This window comes from Lepidothrix coronata, unplaced genomic scaffold (assembly GCF_001604755.1).
Source record: "Lepidothrix coronata isolate B3197 unplaced genomic scaffold, Lepidothrix_coronata-1.0 Scaffold187, whole genome shotgun sequence".
Taxonomy (NCBI): Eukaryota; Metazoa; Chordata; class Aves; order Passeriformes; family Pipridae; genus Lepidothrix; species Lepidothrix coronata.
This window is the reverse complement of record NW_016690367.1, coordinates 862,638-876,170: the sequence shown is the minus strand read 5'-3', so window position 1 is coordinate 876,170 and position 13,533 is coordinate 862,638. Positions and strand designations below refer to the sequence as shown.

General features: G+C 51.6%; 1 protein-coding gene across 1 annotated transcript; it reads right to left on the bottom strand.

Moving 5' to 3' along the window:
* Positions 1-7: 7 nt before the first annotated feature.
* FAM76A (family with sequence similarity 76 member A) lies at positions 8-13,078 on the bottom strand. The gene is made up of 10 exons (XM_017831004.1): positions 13,010-13,078; positions 12,395-12,459; positions 11,580-11,634; positions 10,914-11,066; positions 9,838-9,995; positions 9,346-9,432; positions 8,559-8,690; positions 3,349-3,484; positions 2,816-2,917; positions 8-1,551 (listed from the first exon to the last, which is right to left on the bottom strand). Exons 1-10 carry the CDS (start codon positions 13,076-13,078, stop codon positions 1,465-1,467), a joined length of 1,044 nt encoding a protein of 347 aa, XP_017686493.1. The 3' UTR covers positions 8-1,464.
* Positions 13,079-13,533: the final 455 nt, after the last annotated feature.

Here is a 13,533-nt window from a genome sequence, read left to right as displayed (position 1 = left end):
CAAAAAGAAAAAAAAAACCAAAAAGAAAAAAAAAACTACATGGCAGTGTCCAATGAAAACGTGCTCCTTCCGTGCCAGAAGCCAACATCATCCCAAAAAAAGTGCCTTTTGAGTAAAATCAACTTTAGTAACAAATACAAAAAAAACCAAAAAAAACCCACAAGAGGGTGAAAAAAAAATAATAATCACGAGCTCTATTTAAAAGCTTCATCAAAGCCCTGCCGGAGCGGCCGCCCTGCAGCAAAAGGATGAGTTCTCTTACCTGCCTTCACTCCCTGCTCGGGGGTCTCCAAGCCCTGAGATGGTTCTCCACCCCCTGCCCGGATTTCGGGATGCCAAGGAGCTCCTGCCAGCCTGGAGCTTCCCCTCCAAGTGCCTTTTTTCCACCAAAAGAGGTGCCTGGGGGGCCCCAGCCCGGCTGGCCTGGCTGGAAGGGTCAGTGGTGGCTGTGCTGTTTTCACAGGGAAGCACATCCCTGGTACAGGGAACTCTCATAGCCCTTTGATCCTGCTGGTTTGGAATCAGCAGTGAGAAAAATCCCTGGAGAGCCCCCCCCTCAAAAAAAAAACACTCCCTGGCTCAGGTGGCTGCCTGAGTAAATGCTTTCCTGGAGCCAAGCTGGCCCCTGCACCTGGAAGGGGGAGAAGGGGGGAGAAGAGGGATCACACCACGCTGCAGAAGTCATCGGAGCCCCAAAGGTCACCACGTAACCAGGGCGCTGGTGGGGGGAATTTGGGATGGGTTTGGGGCTGTGTCGTTCCACTCTGGCTCCCAACCCAAAAGCTCTCATCAGAAAAACAAGGAAACACAAAACCAGGCAGTTTGGTCTGTCGAGTTGACAGAGAAAAGAAGGAAAAAAAAAAAAAGTATCCAAAACAAAACATACACACACAAAAAAAAAAATCTTCCAAGATAAATACACAGCCCCCATTTTGGAAGCATCTTCAAAAAAACTGGATCAACCGTTTGTCAGCAGTGGCACAACCTCCCAAGGAACATCTGTTGGGCTGGTGAGTTCTCGGCTCCCTTTTGAAGAGGGAACAGTTCAAGGGGAAAAAAGAATCTGGCTCCCACCACACCCAGCTCCCGCTTTATCCGCGGAACAACTGGCCACAGCAATTCCCTCGCAGCAGCAGGCTGGGAACCAGCAAGGAGCCCCTAATGCAGCAGGTTCCTGTTTGCTCATGGAAAGGGCTGGCAGTGGTAGCAACTGGCTAGGGAAAGATTTCTCCCAGAAAACAGTACTTCAGGGGGGGATTTAGGAAGGCCTGGGACCTCTCCCTGTGGATGGAAACCGGCCACGCTCGAGGCATGCTGTCGGAAGGCAACACACATCAGGAATTCCCATGGAGTCCACGGCAGTGGGACAGTGACAACACGGAGGTTTTGGCTTCCAGGGATCCAGCGGGTCTCCCAGACTCCTTGGCTAATGCTGGGGAAAGCTCCCAGACTGGGGGGTTGGCTTTAAGGGGAGGTTATTGCTCCCGACTTCTCCGGCTTTTTGCCTTTCGACAGGGCAGCCGCTTGCTTCAGGAGTTCTCTGTTCTTGGCCTGGGAACAGGGAAAAGGGGTGTTTAAGGGTATGGATCAGCAGCAGCTCTTGGGTTCCCAGAATTGCCTGGGCAGGAGCTGCTGGCATCCTGCACAGAGGTGGAAAAGGAGGCAGATGTTGAGCTCACCTCTGACCACCTAGAAGGGGCTCTCCCATCCCAGCCCCCCCGAGAAGGGACAAAGATAAAATATTAAAACCTGAAAGCCTGGTCAGAAAAGGATCCATATGAACAATTCAAGGCACCTACAGTACACTCTGAGAGGATTTGAGCTTTTATTCTGGAATCAGTGAAACTTCCAGAGGCCCAGCCAATACCAGCAGAAAACACTTGGACACCAGAGATCAGGGCAGTCCCAGCCAGAGCTGAGCCCAACATGGAAATCCCCAGGAGAGGCAGGTGGCTGGGACACAACTGCTCCTGGAGCTGATGCTTCCTTCTCCTCCCTCACAGGGAGCAGGAAACACAGCCAGCCCTCTCCACAACCACACACAGATGTTCCAGCCTTCAGCCAGGCAGAAGGATGAGCATGGTCAAGGGGATATCACAGGCACCAGCACTCTGACAGCAGCTGGAGGCTCCAAAACCTGCCCTGCACTGGGATACTTCCCTGGGAATGTTGGATGGAGGAGGGGCTCTTTCCTCAGAGGCAACAGAAGCCTTTTGTCTCATCCCCTCCCACCTCTCATCGCTGGGGCTTTAGATCTTTATATACCCAGAGTAATTAAAGGGTGCAAAGTTCATTTCTCTGTCTGATTTCTCCCCCTTTGACCTGATCCCTTCGATGGCTCGGGCTATTCATGCTGATAATCGCCCTGTCTCCACGGCCCTGGCAAAAATCCTGCTCTCCCTGTTCCCTCCAGCTCAGGGACTTCTTTATTTGGACTAGAGAGATACAGGGCTAAAGGAACTGCCAATTGTTCCTTTGTTCTCCCTCCTCACTGGTCACACCAATCACAAGGAGGCGATTTAGAGGTGCAGGGAGCTCACAAAGGTTCTGCAGGCTGGAAAAACGAGTTCAAACCTGATTTTGGCAATAGGTAAAATGAGTCTGATGGTTTCAGTCTAGTCCACAAGGGACACAACACAGCACTTTACAACACAGTAAGTGTGAATGGAGGTTGGAATGCAGAGGCTGTAGGATAGGGATGAGAAGGATTAACAGAGCCGTGTGTGCAGGAGCTCACGGGGTGTTGTGATCAGGAGTGTCCTCAGTCACTCCCAGATAAAGCACAGCCCAGCAAATTGACCCAAGAGTGTGTCACCTGTAACTGCTCCATGACCTCCTTGTGTGTCTTCTCCATCTGGTTCATCTTTGCCCTCATCTGTGATTCCTGGTACTGCAGGTCGGCTTTCAGCTCCGTGATCTGGGGAGAAACCAGGAAGGAGCAAAGGAGCTGGAAGAGGCAATGAATTCCCTCCCCCCAGACGCTCCCTGCCACGGAAAACACCTCTGCAGAAGGTGTGTGACACTGGCTGAGGTCAGAGACGTGCTGGGGGAGTGCAGCCACACCAGAACCGTGTCCCTGAGCAGCACAGGGACTGCAAGGAGCAGCATGTTCACTCCCAGTCTTGCCCACACACAGAGGTCTCCAAGAGAGTGGTCAGGAAGTGACCCTTTATGAAATGAGATCTCCTGGGTGGGTCCAGAGAGCCTCTTGGCTTTGGACAGGAGACAGCCTGCAAACAGCCAGACATGCTCTTGCTCACTCCAAGATAAAAAGCCAGGCTGTGTCTTGGAGTGTGATCTGTGAGAACATTCCAGCCTGCTGGGGGGGAAGCAAGCCAAGGGCTGTACCTTCTTCTCCTTCTCCAGAATCATCTGATCCTTCTGGTGCAGCATCTTTTTTAAAGTAGCCACTTCCTCCTTCAGCTGGGCAATGATGACAAAGTGGTCGGTGCCAGGGGAGTCCAGGGCGAGGTCTGGAGAAAAGCTGCAGCAAAGAACAGGGAGAGGCTCTCAGCACAACCCTCATTTCCACTGAGTCAGGGGAAACTCCCACGGATGCATTCGGATGGGAATCGTTTCAGGATCCTTCAGGATCCTTTTTCAAACCAAAGAGCTGAAGACAGCAATCAGAGAAATACTGAAACTTTTATGATCCCTCTGGAACTCCTTTGCTCACAGGCAGTCCTTGGATGCACCGCAGAACTTCCCACTGAATGTAAACAAACACTCTGACAGGGAGGGGACATGAAAGAGAAACAAATAACACCCAAGTTCAACAAACAGAGCAAAGGGAACAGCTAAATTGAAGTCAGCACTGTCCTCAGCCGGGAAAAGGGGTAAAAAACATGCTGGACTTTGTATTTTGGTTCTGCCACGGTAAAGCAATTTAGGGAGAAGCTTCATTATCTCAGAGCAGGAAAAACTCTCTGGGAAGACAGAGAAACAGCTGAGCACATCACCTGTACACCACCAAGTCTCTAATCATAAGCAACCAGCTGGGAACTTATCTGGACTGGTAAATCACAAACCTCCCTACGAGACACCCAGTGACCCGGGGCAGCCACACACAGTCCTGTGCTGCAGGAATATTCTGGATCATAAGATACCACAAGCTGCAGCCAGAGGCCCAGGGAGCTCACCCGATTTTTCCCTGCCCTCTGTTCCACCCCTAAGGCTGTTTTTTATCTCCTGGTGCTAAGAGGGCAGTGCACTCCCAGCCACACACACCTGAAATTGCTGTATAAAAACTGAGCAGCAATAAGACAACAAAGCCTAACCTAGAAGATGGACTTCAGGTCTGGCTGTTATCAGATAAATAAAGATAAATCGCCAGGGTCACCTGGAGCCTGACTCTTTTTTTTTTTTAAAAGCCTCCAGAGTAGGTCATCACTGAGCTCTAAAGCTGGGAGCTGCAGCAGGGTGTGGCAGGCACGGTCTGAACCCAAAATTCTGCCTCTCTCAAGGATGTTTCCACCTCTGAGCTTTCAGTTCCCCACCAAGGCAGAGAGTACCCACTGCTCACCTCACATGGGGTCTCCTCCAGTGCCTGGAAATGATCCATTTCCTAATTAAAAGCACAGCCTGCTTTGACTGGACTCGTTAGCGAGGATGTGGCAGGAGAAAGGCTCCTTCCCCCACTGTGCTGGGGATCTACAGAGGGGAACTAAGCAGAGGCAGCTTCCCAGATCTGAGAGTCAGAGGATGGCCCTGAGGCGCTGGGAAAGAAAGCCTGGCAAAGGAAAACTCGGGACTGAGGGGCTGCAGGAGACAGCCCGCGGTGGAGGAGCCTGGCATGGCTAAAACATGCTGACAGCAGAGCCCACACCGAGATGTGGCAGCACTCTGGGCACGCTGGATCCATTTTAAAACTGTTCCCGAGTAGTTTTCCCAAGTGCAGGCTGTGCAGGATGATGGTGGGAGCTCCATCACCTTCCTGTGTGCAAGCACGTTACCAACAGCAGCTTTAATTTCCCACTCAGTGCAAATATGCTGGGGAGGAGAGAGAGAAATCAAAAAAACCCCAGCCTCCACGGAGAAAAAAAGGCTTCCTCACCATTCCCTCTGGCTAAAAACAATCCCTTGACACACCATTCCTTTGCCCAGGCACGCTTCCCTCCTGCCGTGCCCTGGGGGGATAAAGAGTGCTGGGAGATGCTCCCATTTCCCTGAGCAGCTCCAGCAGGAAAAAATCCCTGCTTGGCAGCTCCTGCTGCCCAGCACATCGTGGAGCAGGGAAGGTGAGAGCCAGCCCTGCCACCCAGTGGGGAGAAGGGACAGGAGGGACACCAACCTTCCACAGAGCACCCACCAGCTGGGAACGAGGGCTTGGAGTTATCAGGGATCCCCTGCTGGGGGAGGGATAAAGTATAAATAAATATCAGGCAGGTATTTTCCTGTCCAGTTGCTGCAAAATGCCCCCTCAAATATGTCAAGGTGCTAATTAAAAAAGCAGCTTTTTTTTTTTTTTTTGATTCCCTCTTCTTTTATATTTTTTAAAGGCTGACAAATGAAAGGTTCCTCTGTCTTTAAGGGAGCAGCCTGAGACTGCAAAACTGGAAGGAAAACTGCCAAATGCAAGTCACTTCATTCCTTTAAAAAACAGATCAAGAACTAAAACAACCAAAAAAAAAAAAAAAAAAGAGCCATATCCTCTACAAATAAACTCGGCATCCCTGCCCCTTGGGATAGGTCAGGGGGCATGTGCTCCCCCTGTTCAAACAGCCCAAAATGCACGTTGCTAATTAAAGGGGAATTGATGAGCTCCCGTTGTTTTCAGTGCAGACAGAGGACAAAAATGGAGCTGTTCCAAAGGCACCTGCCTCTCTACTGACTGGAACAGAAACCAAATTGACTGCCTTAAACTCCACACCTGTTAAATGGCTGAAATTAGGCAAAGCAAATGCCAAGCTTAAGGATTTTGCTATTCAAGTCAGGCTGGCGTGAAGAGGCACAGATCAGGCATGGAACCAGCATCCAGGTTTCACCTCAGACAAAAACCACCTAGAATACAGCAGCCAGCCCTGGGCCCCCACCACCAGGAGGACCTGGAGCTGCTGGAGCGAGTTCAGAGGCCACAGAGATGCTCCAAGGGCTGGAGCCCCACTGCCCTGGAGCCAGGCTGGGAGAGCTGGAGAAGAAAAGGCTCCAGGGAGGCCTTGGAGCCCCTTCCAGTGCCTAAAGGGGCTCCAGGAGAGCTGGAGAGGGACTGGGGACAAGGGATGGAAGGACAGGACACAGGGAATGGCTTCCCACTGCCAGAGGGCAGGGTTAGATTGGATATTGAGAAGAAATTCTCCCCATCCCTGGAAGTGTCCAAGGCCAGGCTGGAGCAACCTGGGCTAGTGGAAGAGGTCCCTGCCCATGGCAGGGGGGTGGAATTAGATGGGCTTTAATGTTCCTTCCAACTCAAACCATTCTGGGATTCCAAGAAAAACATCTCTCACATGCAAAACTCCATCCAGGCCAAAGGACCAGCATCTGGACCCGCACTCCCCCCCACACACCCCAAAAGCTGGTGCAGTTCAGCCCAAGTCCCACAGCTTTAATCTTTTTAAAGCCAGGACTCTTCTATGCAAATGAGAACCTTTTCTATGCAAAATGAGGACCCTTTTACAAGGCAACTTTGCTGCTGAGCACCGTCAGGCACCGCTGCCCTCCCCCAGCTGTCGCTGCCTGGTGTTAAAAGCCCAATTTAGCACGTTGTTTGCAGTGAGAGGAGAAGGGGCCACAGCCTGTTCCCTCTGCAGAGCCTGCAGTGCAAAAACAAGAGAGGATGGGGACATCAAAACTGCCCAAATGAGGACCAGAAGAGCTCCAGAGGCTGGAGGTGAAGCCAGAGCAGGACTGAGGGGCAGGATTAGCAAGGATTAGTAAGGACAAATCTGCTGCAAGATGTGCTGAGAGCACTGTGAGGGAAAACCACCCCCCCTGCAGCAGGGCCAGAGCTATTTGCTCCTCCCAGAGCTCCCCCAAGGACAAACCATTCAACACCACCCTTTAAATGACTGTTGGGAATCGCCCTGTCCCCACAGTCACAGCCATTGGGAGCAAGAGCCACCCAAAATATGTAAGCAAACACATGCAGACAGAATTCTGTAAGACACGGTAAAGGAATTCCTATAGTATCCAAAAAGGAGGATTTCAGATAAACTGGACCTTGTTGGAGGTGTTGCCAAAGTCAACTGAGCTCAAACACGCCCAAATTTTGCCCAGGTGAGGCTGCACCAGAGGTTTGGCTGGAGCCAGGAGACACTGCACAGGAAGGTGGGGCTGCACCTCACTGCACCTCTCAGCAGGGAGGAGGTGCTGGTTGTGTCACCCCACTCCTGACTGTGCTGCTGCAGACCCCAACCCCACGCCCAGGCTCTGCCCCAAACTCCAGGCTGACTCTGGGGAGGACAATCTTACAGAAAATGCTGTAAATGGGGAGGGTTTTAGGGGTTCATCCTCACAAAAAAAAAAAAAAAACAACCTCAGGAACTCCAAAACCCCATTCAATGAACCCCCATTATTATTCCACTCAAGACACATGTGTCTATTTAAGGCAGCTGCAGCTCTTGCCTTTTCTGCAGCACGTTGCTGGAGCTCTTTAGTTGCTAAATTTACACTCAGTTTGTTACTGGGATTCATCAAAAAAAAAAAAAAGTCTGTAGCAAGGCCCACAGCCTTGGCAGGAGCCAGACTGACAATATCTGACACGAGAGCAGGAAGGAGGCACTTGATTGCTCCAATCCATGCTCCTGTTTTCTAAAGGAATGGCTTGAGCAACCCCAGAGCACAGGACATTTCAGGGTTTGGGTGTTTTTAAGCCAGCAGGGCTGTTACAGGGAGTTATGAGATCTCAGCCCAGGATTTAATGGGGAGATAAAAACACTTGGTGCTGTCCTACAGCCTCTCTAGAGGGAAAGCTGCAGCAGGACTGAAGGGCTGCCCCAGTTCTACCAGCAACCTGTGTCCAGCCTCTCCTTTGGCTCCAGCAGCGCTGAAGGGAGATGAATTCTGACCCCTCTGTGCTCAGCCACGGCTCCCAAGCTATATTTAATCCTTAAATTTTTTCAACTTTTTAGTTACAACACTGCTCAGGTGGTAAATGGTCTTGTAGACCACTCTGTGGGAGCCACTGCCCTACAAAATCTCTGGAGCTCTATTTTATAGAATCGTGGAATGGTTTGGGTTGGAAGGGACTTTAAAGAAGATCTTGTTCCACCCCCCTGCCATGGGCAGGGACACCTTCCACTAGTGCAGGTTGCTCCAAGCCCCATCCCACCTGGCCTTGGACACTTCCAGGGATGAGGCATTTCCCATGGGAGCATTTCAGACATCAACACTGACTAGGTGTCAACAGCATCTACAGGAGAGATTTGATCTGTGATCTCAGAGACATTCAAGGCAGGTGATGATGAATTACCAGGGGCTTTACCAGACCCTTTGGCACTAACTAGGCTCTGGTCCACGCTCCCAAATCCCTGCTGTTTAGAAAGAGATCCATGGAGAGGGAGAGTTCCCATGTGTGAGGCAGTTCCCAGGGAGGGAGGGGAGAAAACAACAGGTCATCTCACTTCAGGATGTCAGTGCCTTGAGCAACAGGACAATGGTGGGCCCCGAGAGCCTGCTGGGAAGCAGCCCACTGCGCCAACGTGGACGGGGCCCTCTGGATAAGGGGGCAAAGCATCTCAGGAGAGGAAGGAACGCTGAGAATCAGAGAGGAAAGGCAGGAATGAAAATATGCATGTACAAGACCACAAACACACAAATCCACCTTAATCTCCTGTTTCTGCTAGTGACCCCCATCCTGCTGCACAGGCAGCTGGTGACAACGTGACCCAGCACTGAGTGTGGCAGCAGAATGGGGTTGGATGCTCTCACAGAATCATGGAATGGTTTGGGTTGCAAGGGACCTTAAAGCTCACTTCATTCCACCCCCCTGCCATGGGCAGGGACACCTTCCACTAGCCCAGGTTGCTCCAAGCCCCGTCCAGCCTGGCCTTGGACACTTGCAGGGATGAGGAGTCCACAACCTTTCAAGCAAAGCTGTTTGGTTGCTCGTCCCTCCCCCAAAGGCAGGAGGGGACATGGGAGGTGGGTCTGGATCCTCTCCTGTCCTCCGAGGGTCTCCCTGCAGGAGCACAAACCCTGCAGGTGCTCAGTACTGGTTTCCTCTTCAAACCTGTGTCTAAATGCCGGGCAACACTGGCCTGCCAGGTTCTAGTGCAGCCCCTCGAGGGCCCAAAGCCCGAGATCCCTGCTCTGGCATAAGAGCTTCCTGCTGTTCACACACAACTCTGCCTTAGATAAACTCAGCAAACAAACCCACCCACCCACAATTTCCCCATGTAACAAGCTCACCTGTCACCATTGGCAGATATGGCGTCAAACTTGGCTTTCTTCTTTGGGATTTCGTTCTGAATGGAAGAGGTGGATAAGGTTTTCTGGCTAGAAAAAAAGGAGGAAATTGTATGTCAGAACCTGAATGACTTTCAGTCTAAGACAGAGAGAGGCAGATAAATATTCCCACCCACTTTGATCCCATTAAAACAATATTTCCCGGCGCAAGAAAGAGCGATAAAAAATTCATTCCTTGAAGAGTCGCTGGAGACTAAAAATAAACAGAAAACAATGAGTCAGGCAGAGCAGCACGTGGGTGAAGAACTCCTGCTGAAAAATCTGCATTTTAATCATTACATTCTACAAATGCAACTTCCATTGTGTACAAGTTCAGCAAGTCAGATCACTCGGAAGCACAAGTCTGCAGCACAGCGGGGTTTAAACACAATCAAAGCCTGGCTTAGCCAGGTCCTCCTGCACTTAGACAGTGCCCAAAGCCTTCCCCAAGGTTACCTGTTGTAGTGGCTGCCACTGCTGAGCCTGCTGAACTGCTCCTTCTCCTGCAGGCTGGCCCGGGAAGAGCTGCTCAGGTGTTTGCACTGCTCTTTGGTCTTCTGCAGGACCCGTTTGTAGGACAACGTGCACAACCAGCACAGCAGCTTCCCATCCACCTGGAAAGGGAGGGAGAAAGGAGTTTGGGCCTTTTTTTTCCCTGCTCATAAAGCAAATAGAGAAAAGGCAAGAAGCACCTTCAGGCTTAAGATCACATATGAACAAGCAGGGACTCAAAGAGGATCCCCTGGATGGACACCAAACCAGCAAGAGGAGGCTCAGCAGGACAGGGATTATCAGAGCAACCTCCTAAATGAGGAGATGTTTACAGTCTGCAGGCCTTGGGAATACAAACATTGGGAATACACACCTCCTACAGAGCACTTGGGGTGTTTAAGCCAAGGCTGTGCAGAAGCCATGGAACAGGTTTCCTGGTGGAGGTAAAACACTTCCAGCTCCTTCCAAATATCATTCCCCATCCCTCTCCCCGAGCAGCACCTCGCTTCTCACTCAGAGGCCTCTGCTCCTCTGCCACCCCTTGGGACAAATCTAAGAGATCTTTCTCAGTAGGTCTGGCAGAGGAGCAGAAGGGGCTTAAAAATGAAACAGCTCTAAAGCACAGCAAAGCTCAACTCCCCAGAAACACTCCATAACCAAGGGACAACCCCTTTTGGAACCATGGAATGGTTTGGGGTGGAAGGGACCTTAAAGGTCATGCAGTCCCACCCCCTGCCAAGGGCAGGGACACCTTCTACCATCCCAGGTTGCTCCAAGCCCTGGCCAACCTGGCCTTGGACACTCCCAGGGATGGGGCAGCCACAGCTTCTCTGGACAACCTGTGCCAGGGCCTCCCCACCCTCACAGGGAACAATTTCTTCCCAATATCCCATCTAACCCTGCCCTCCGCCAAGGTGAAGCCATTCCCCCTTGTCTGATCAGGAATGCTGGAGAAGCTGTGAAGGAGGTGGGCAGAGGATCACTGTGATGATCCTCTTTCACCTTTCACCTTTCCAGCCTCCTTTTCCAGCAATACTGACCTTCTTCCTGTCGTCCTTCCTGTCGAAGGCACACTGCTGCTTGCACTGTTCACACGAGTGAGGGGGGCCATACTTCTTCTCCGAGTTGGTGCAACGCTGGCACTTGTTTCCAATAAATGCTGCTATGATGTTGCAGTACTGGCAGGGCTTTGGCTTCAAGAAGCAAGAACAACTGATTAATACATTGCTCCTTCCCCTCCTCCCCATAATTTCTAATTTTTCTTTCCTCATATGACGCTGATCCAAGAGACATAACTCCATTTGGACCCCTGGCCTCCAGCTGGGTGTACCTATCCATGGCACCCAAGTGCTGTGAAATCTTTAGAAAAATGTCTAACACCCAAACAGAACCAATCCAAATCTCTATTTCAGACTTCAGACAGGCAGGAAATAAAGATTTATCACTGCTTCCTGCAGCAGTCTCAGTCTGTAAGCACACTGCTGTTTCTGCTGGGTATCGAACAGATCATTTCCTGGCCTTGAATGATGCAAAGCTGCTCTTTTTCGGCACTAAAAGAAGAGAAAAAGTCAAAGCTTCACGCTTGAGTGACCTGTGGTATTGATCAGTCATGCTCTTACAGCAGAGCCAGTCCATAAACTGCTCTGGGATTTCAGCAGGATAAAGACAAGAGAGATGAAAGGAAGAGAGGCTCATGAATCACTTACTGTGCCGTAGAGCTTCACGTTCTGAGCACACTTCTTGCATATTGTGTTGGTTTTGCTGTTAAAAAAAACAAAGGGCGGGTCATTCCATTGACACTTCCTGACAGAAAATGAAACCTCTGTGGTTGGGAATCTCAGGATCCCTGGGTGTGATCCCAGCCTCCCCTCTGCTCCATCTCTGGGACTCAGATATCAAAGTGCTCTTCCTAACCCCATCTGGCTGAGCAAAAGTTGCCAAAAAGTGGCATCACTAAGAGGTGTCTTTTAATTAAGGCATCCCCAGATGACACCAGGTTTTTTTGTCCTTATGAACACAGGATTTGATCACTGACTAATTGGGAGCAGGAGTGATTCAGCACCATCCTGGAGGATGAGGTTAAGGCAGGTGAGGACAGAAGTGTATTTGTCAAGCAAACACAGGAAGGAACACCCCACTTGGCTCTGGGTTTACCAGTCCTCCCTCTGACTTGTCAAAATGCAAAAAGGCAAAAGCCCAGCTGAGGGAAACACGACAGGAAGGAAGTTCTGGGTACCAGAAATCAGGTAAGAGGAAAACTCGTGGGCAGATGCACCCAGAGCTTTCACTGGAAGATGCATCTGAGCACTGACCAAAAATAAAACCCAAGCAAAAGGTGTGACCCAAGGGCACTGCAGACACTGGGACTCGCCCAGCAGACCTTTGAAGGCGGGCAAAGGTCCCCCAGGTATCCCATGGCAGCAATTACGGCTCAGTCAGCAGAGGTGTGGAAGCACTACAGTCACCCAGGTGTGTCTGCTCCACAGGAAACATGGATCTGCCCAGCTCAGCAGGCATTTACCTTTCCTGCTGGAATTCAGTCCTGCAGTAAGTGCATTTAACAATGGGGTGAGCAATCCGGCACTCCTGCAAGGACACAGGTGTTCAGTGAGGTGCAGTGCTGCTCCCACGCTCCCGTTCCCCAAATCCCACAGCTCCTGCTGCCCTCCACTCCCAAAAGCTTCCTGCCTTTAGTCATGATGGACAAGGAAGGGTGGCAGGGATGTGTCACAGGTGAGCCAGGAGTGAACTGAGATCCATGACCGGGGCTTGTTTGTGCCAGAGCAGGGTCACAGAGTGGCCTGGGCTCCCAGGGCAGGAACACAAAATCCTGCCTCACTTACTCACAGCTCTGCCCTCCAGCAGCTCCCGGTGCCTCCAGCCCTGCTCTCCTCCCATCATAGCTCTCTCAGGCTCTCCCACACTCACCTGCTTTGCCCCAGAGTTCCCACATTACTCCAGTGCCTGCCCCATCTCATCCCTAATTTCATTCTTCCCCACCTACACTGTGCCCCAAAACCCACCTCCTTCCTTCAAGGCACCATCAGATCTCCCATTTGTGTCCCCAGACGCTCCCAAACCTCTCAGGAACCCCCAAACCCTCCACACCTCTCTCCTTGCTAAGAGCCTTCCTCACAAACAGCCCTTCAGGTGCCCCCAGGCCTTCCCTCAGGAACAGCCCCCCATTTCCCCCCAGTATCCCCATGACTCCCACTCCAACACCCTCCAAACACCCCCAGCACCCCCAAACTGCCTTCAGTGCCCTCAGGTCCCCCTGACAAACAGCTCTTCTCAGCAGCTCCCCAGATACCCCCTGACAGCCCCCAGGCTCTACCCCTGTGCTCTAGCCCCTCCAAACCTCCCATATGTTCCCAGGACCTCACCTACACTCCCCCCCGCCGACCCCACAGACCCCAAATAGCCTCACAACTCCCCAGTCTCCATAGATACCCCCAGTGCCTCCTCACAAACAGCCCCCCAATTACCCTCAGTCCCTCTAAGAGCCCCCCGACCCCTCAAAAACACCCCCTGCCTGCCCTCCCTCACAAACAGCGATCCAAGGGGTAAAAACCCCTAAGCCCCCCCCACAACTACCTCACAGCCAGCCTCTCCCAGCAGCTCCCTCACAAACTACCTCCCCAATTCCCTCACAGACCACCC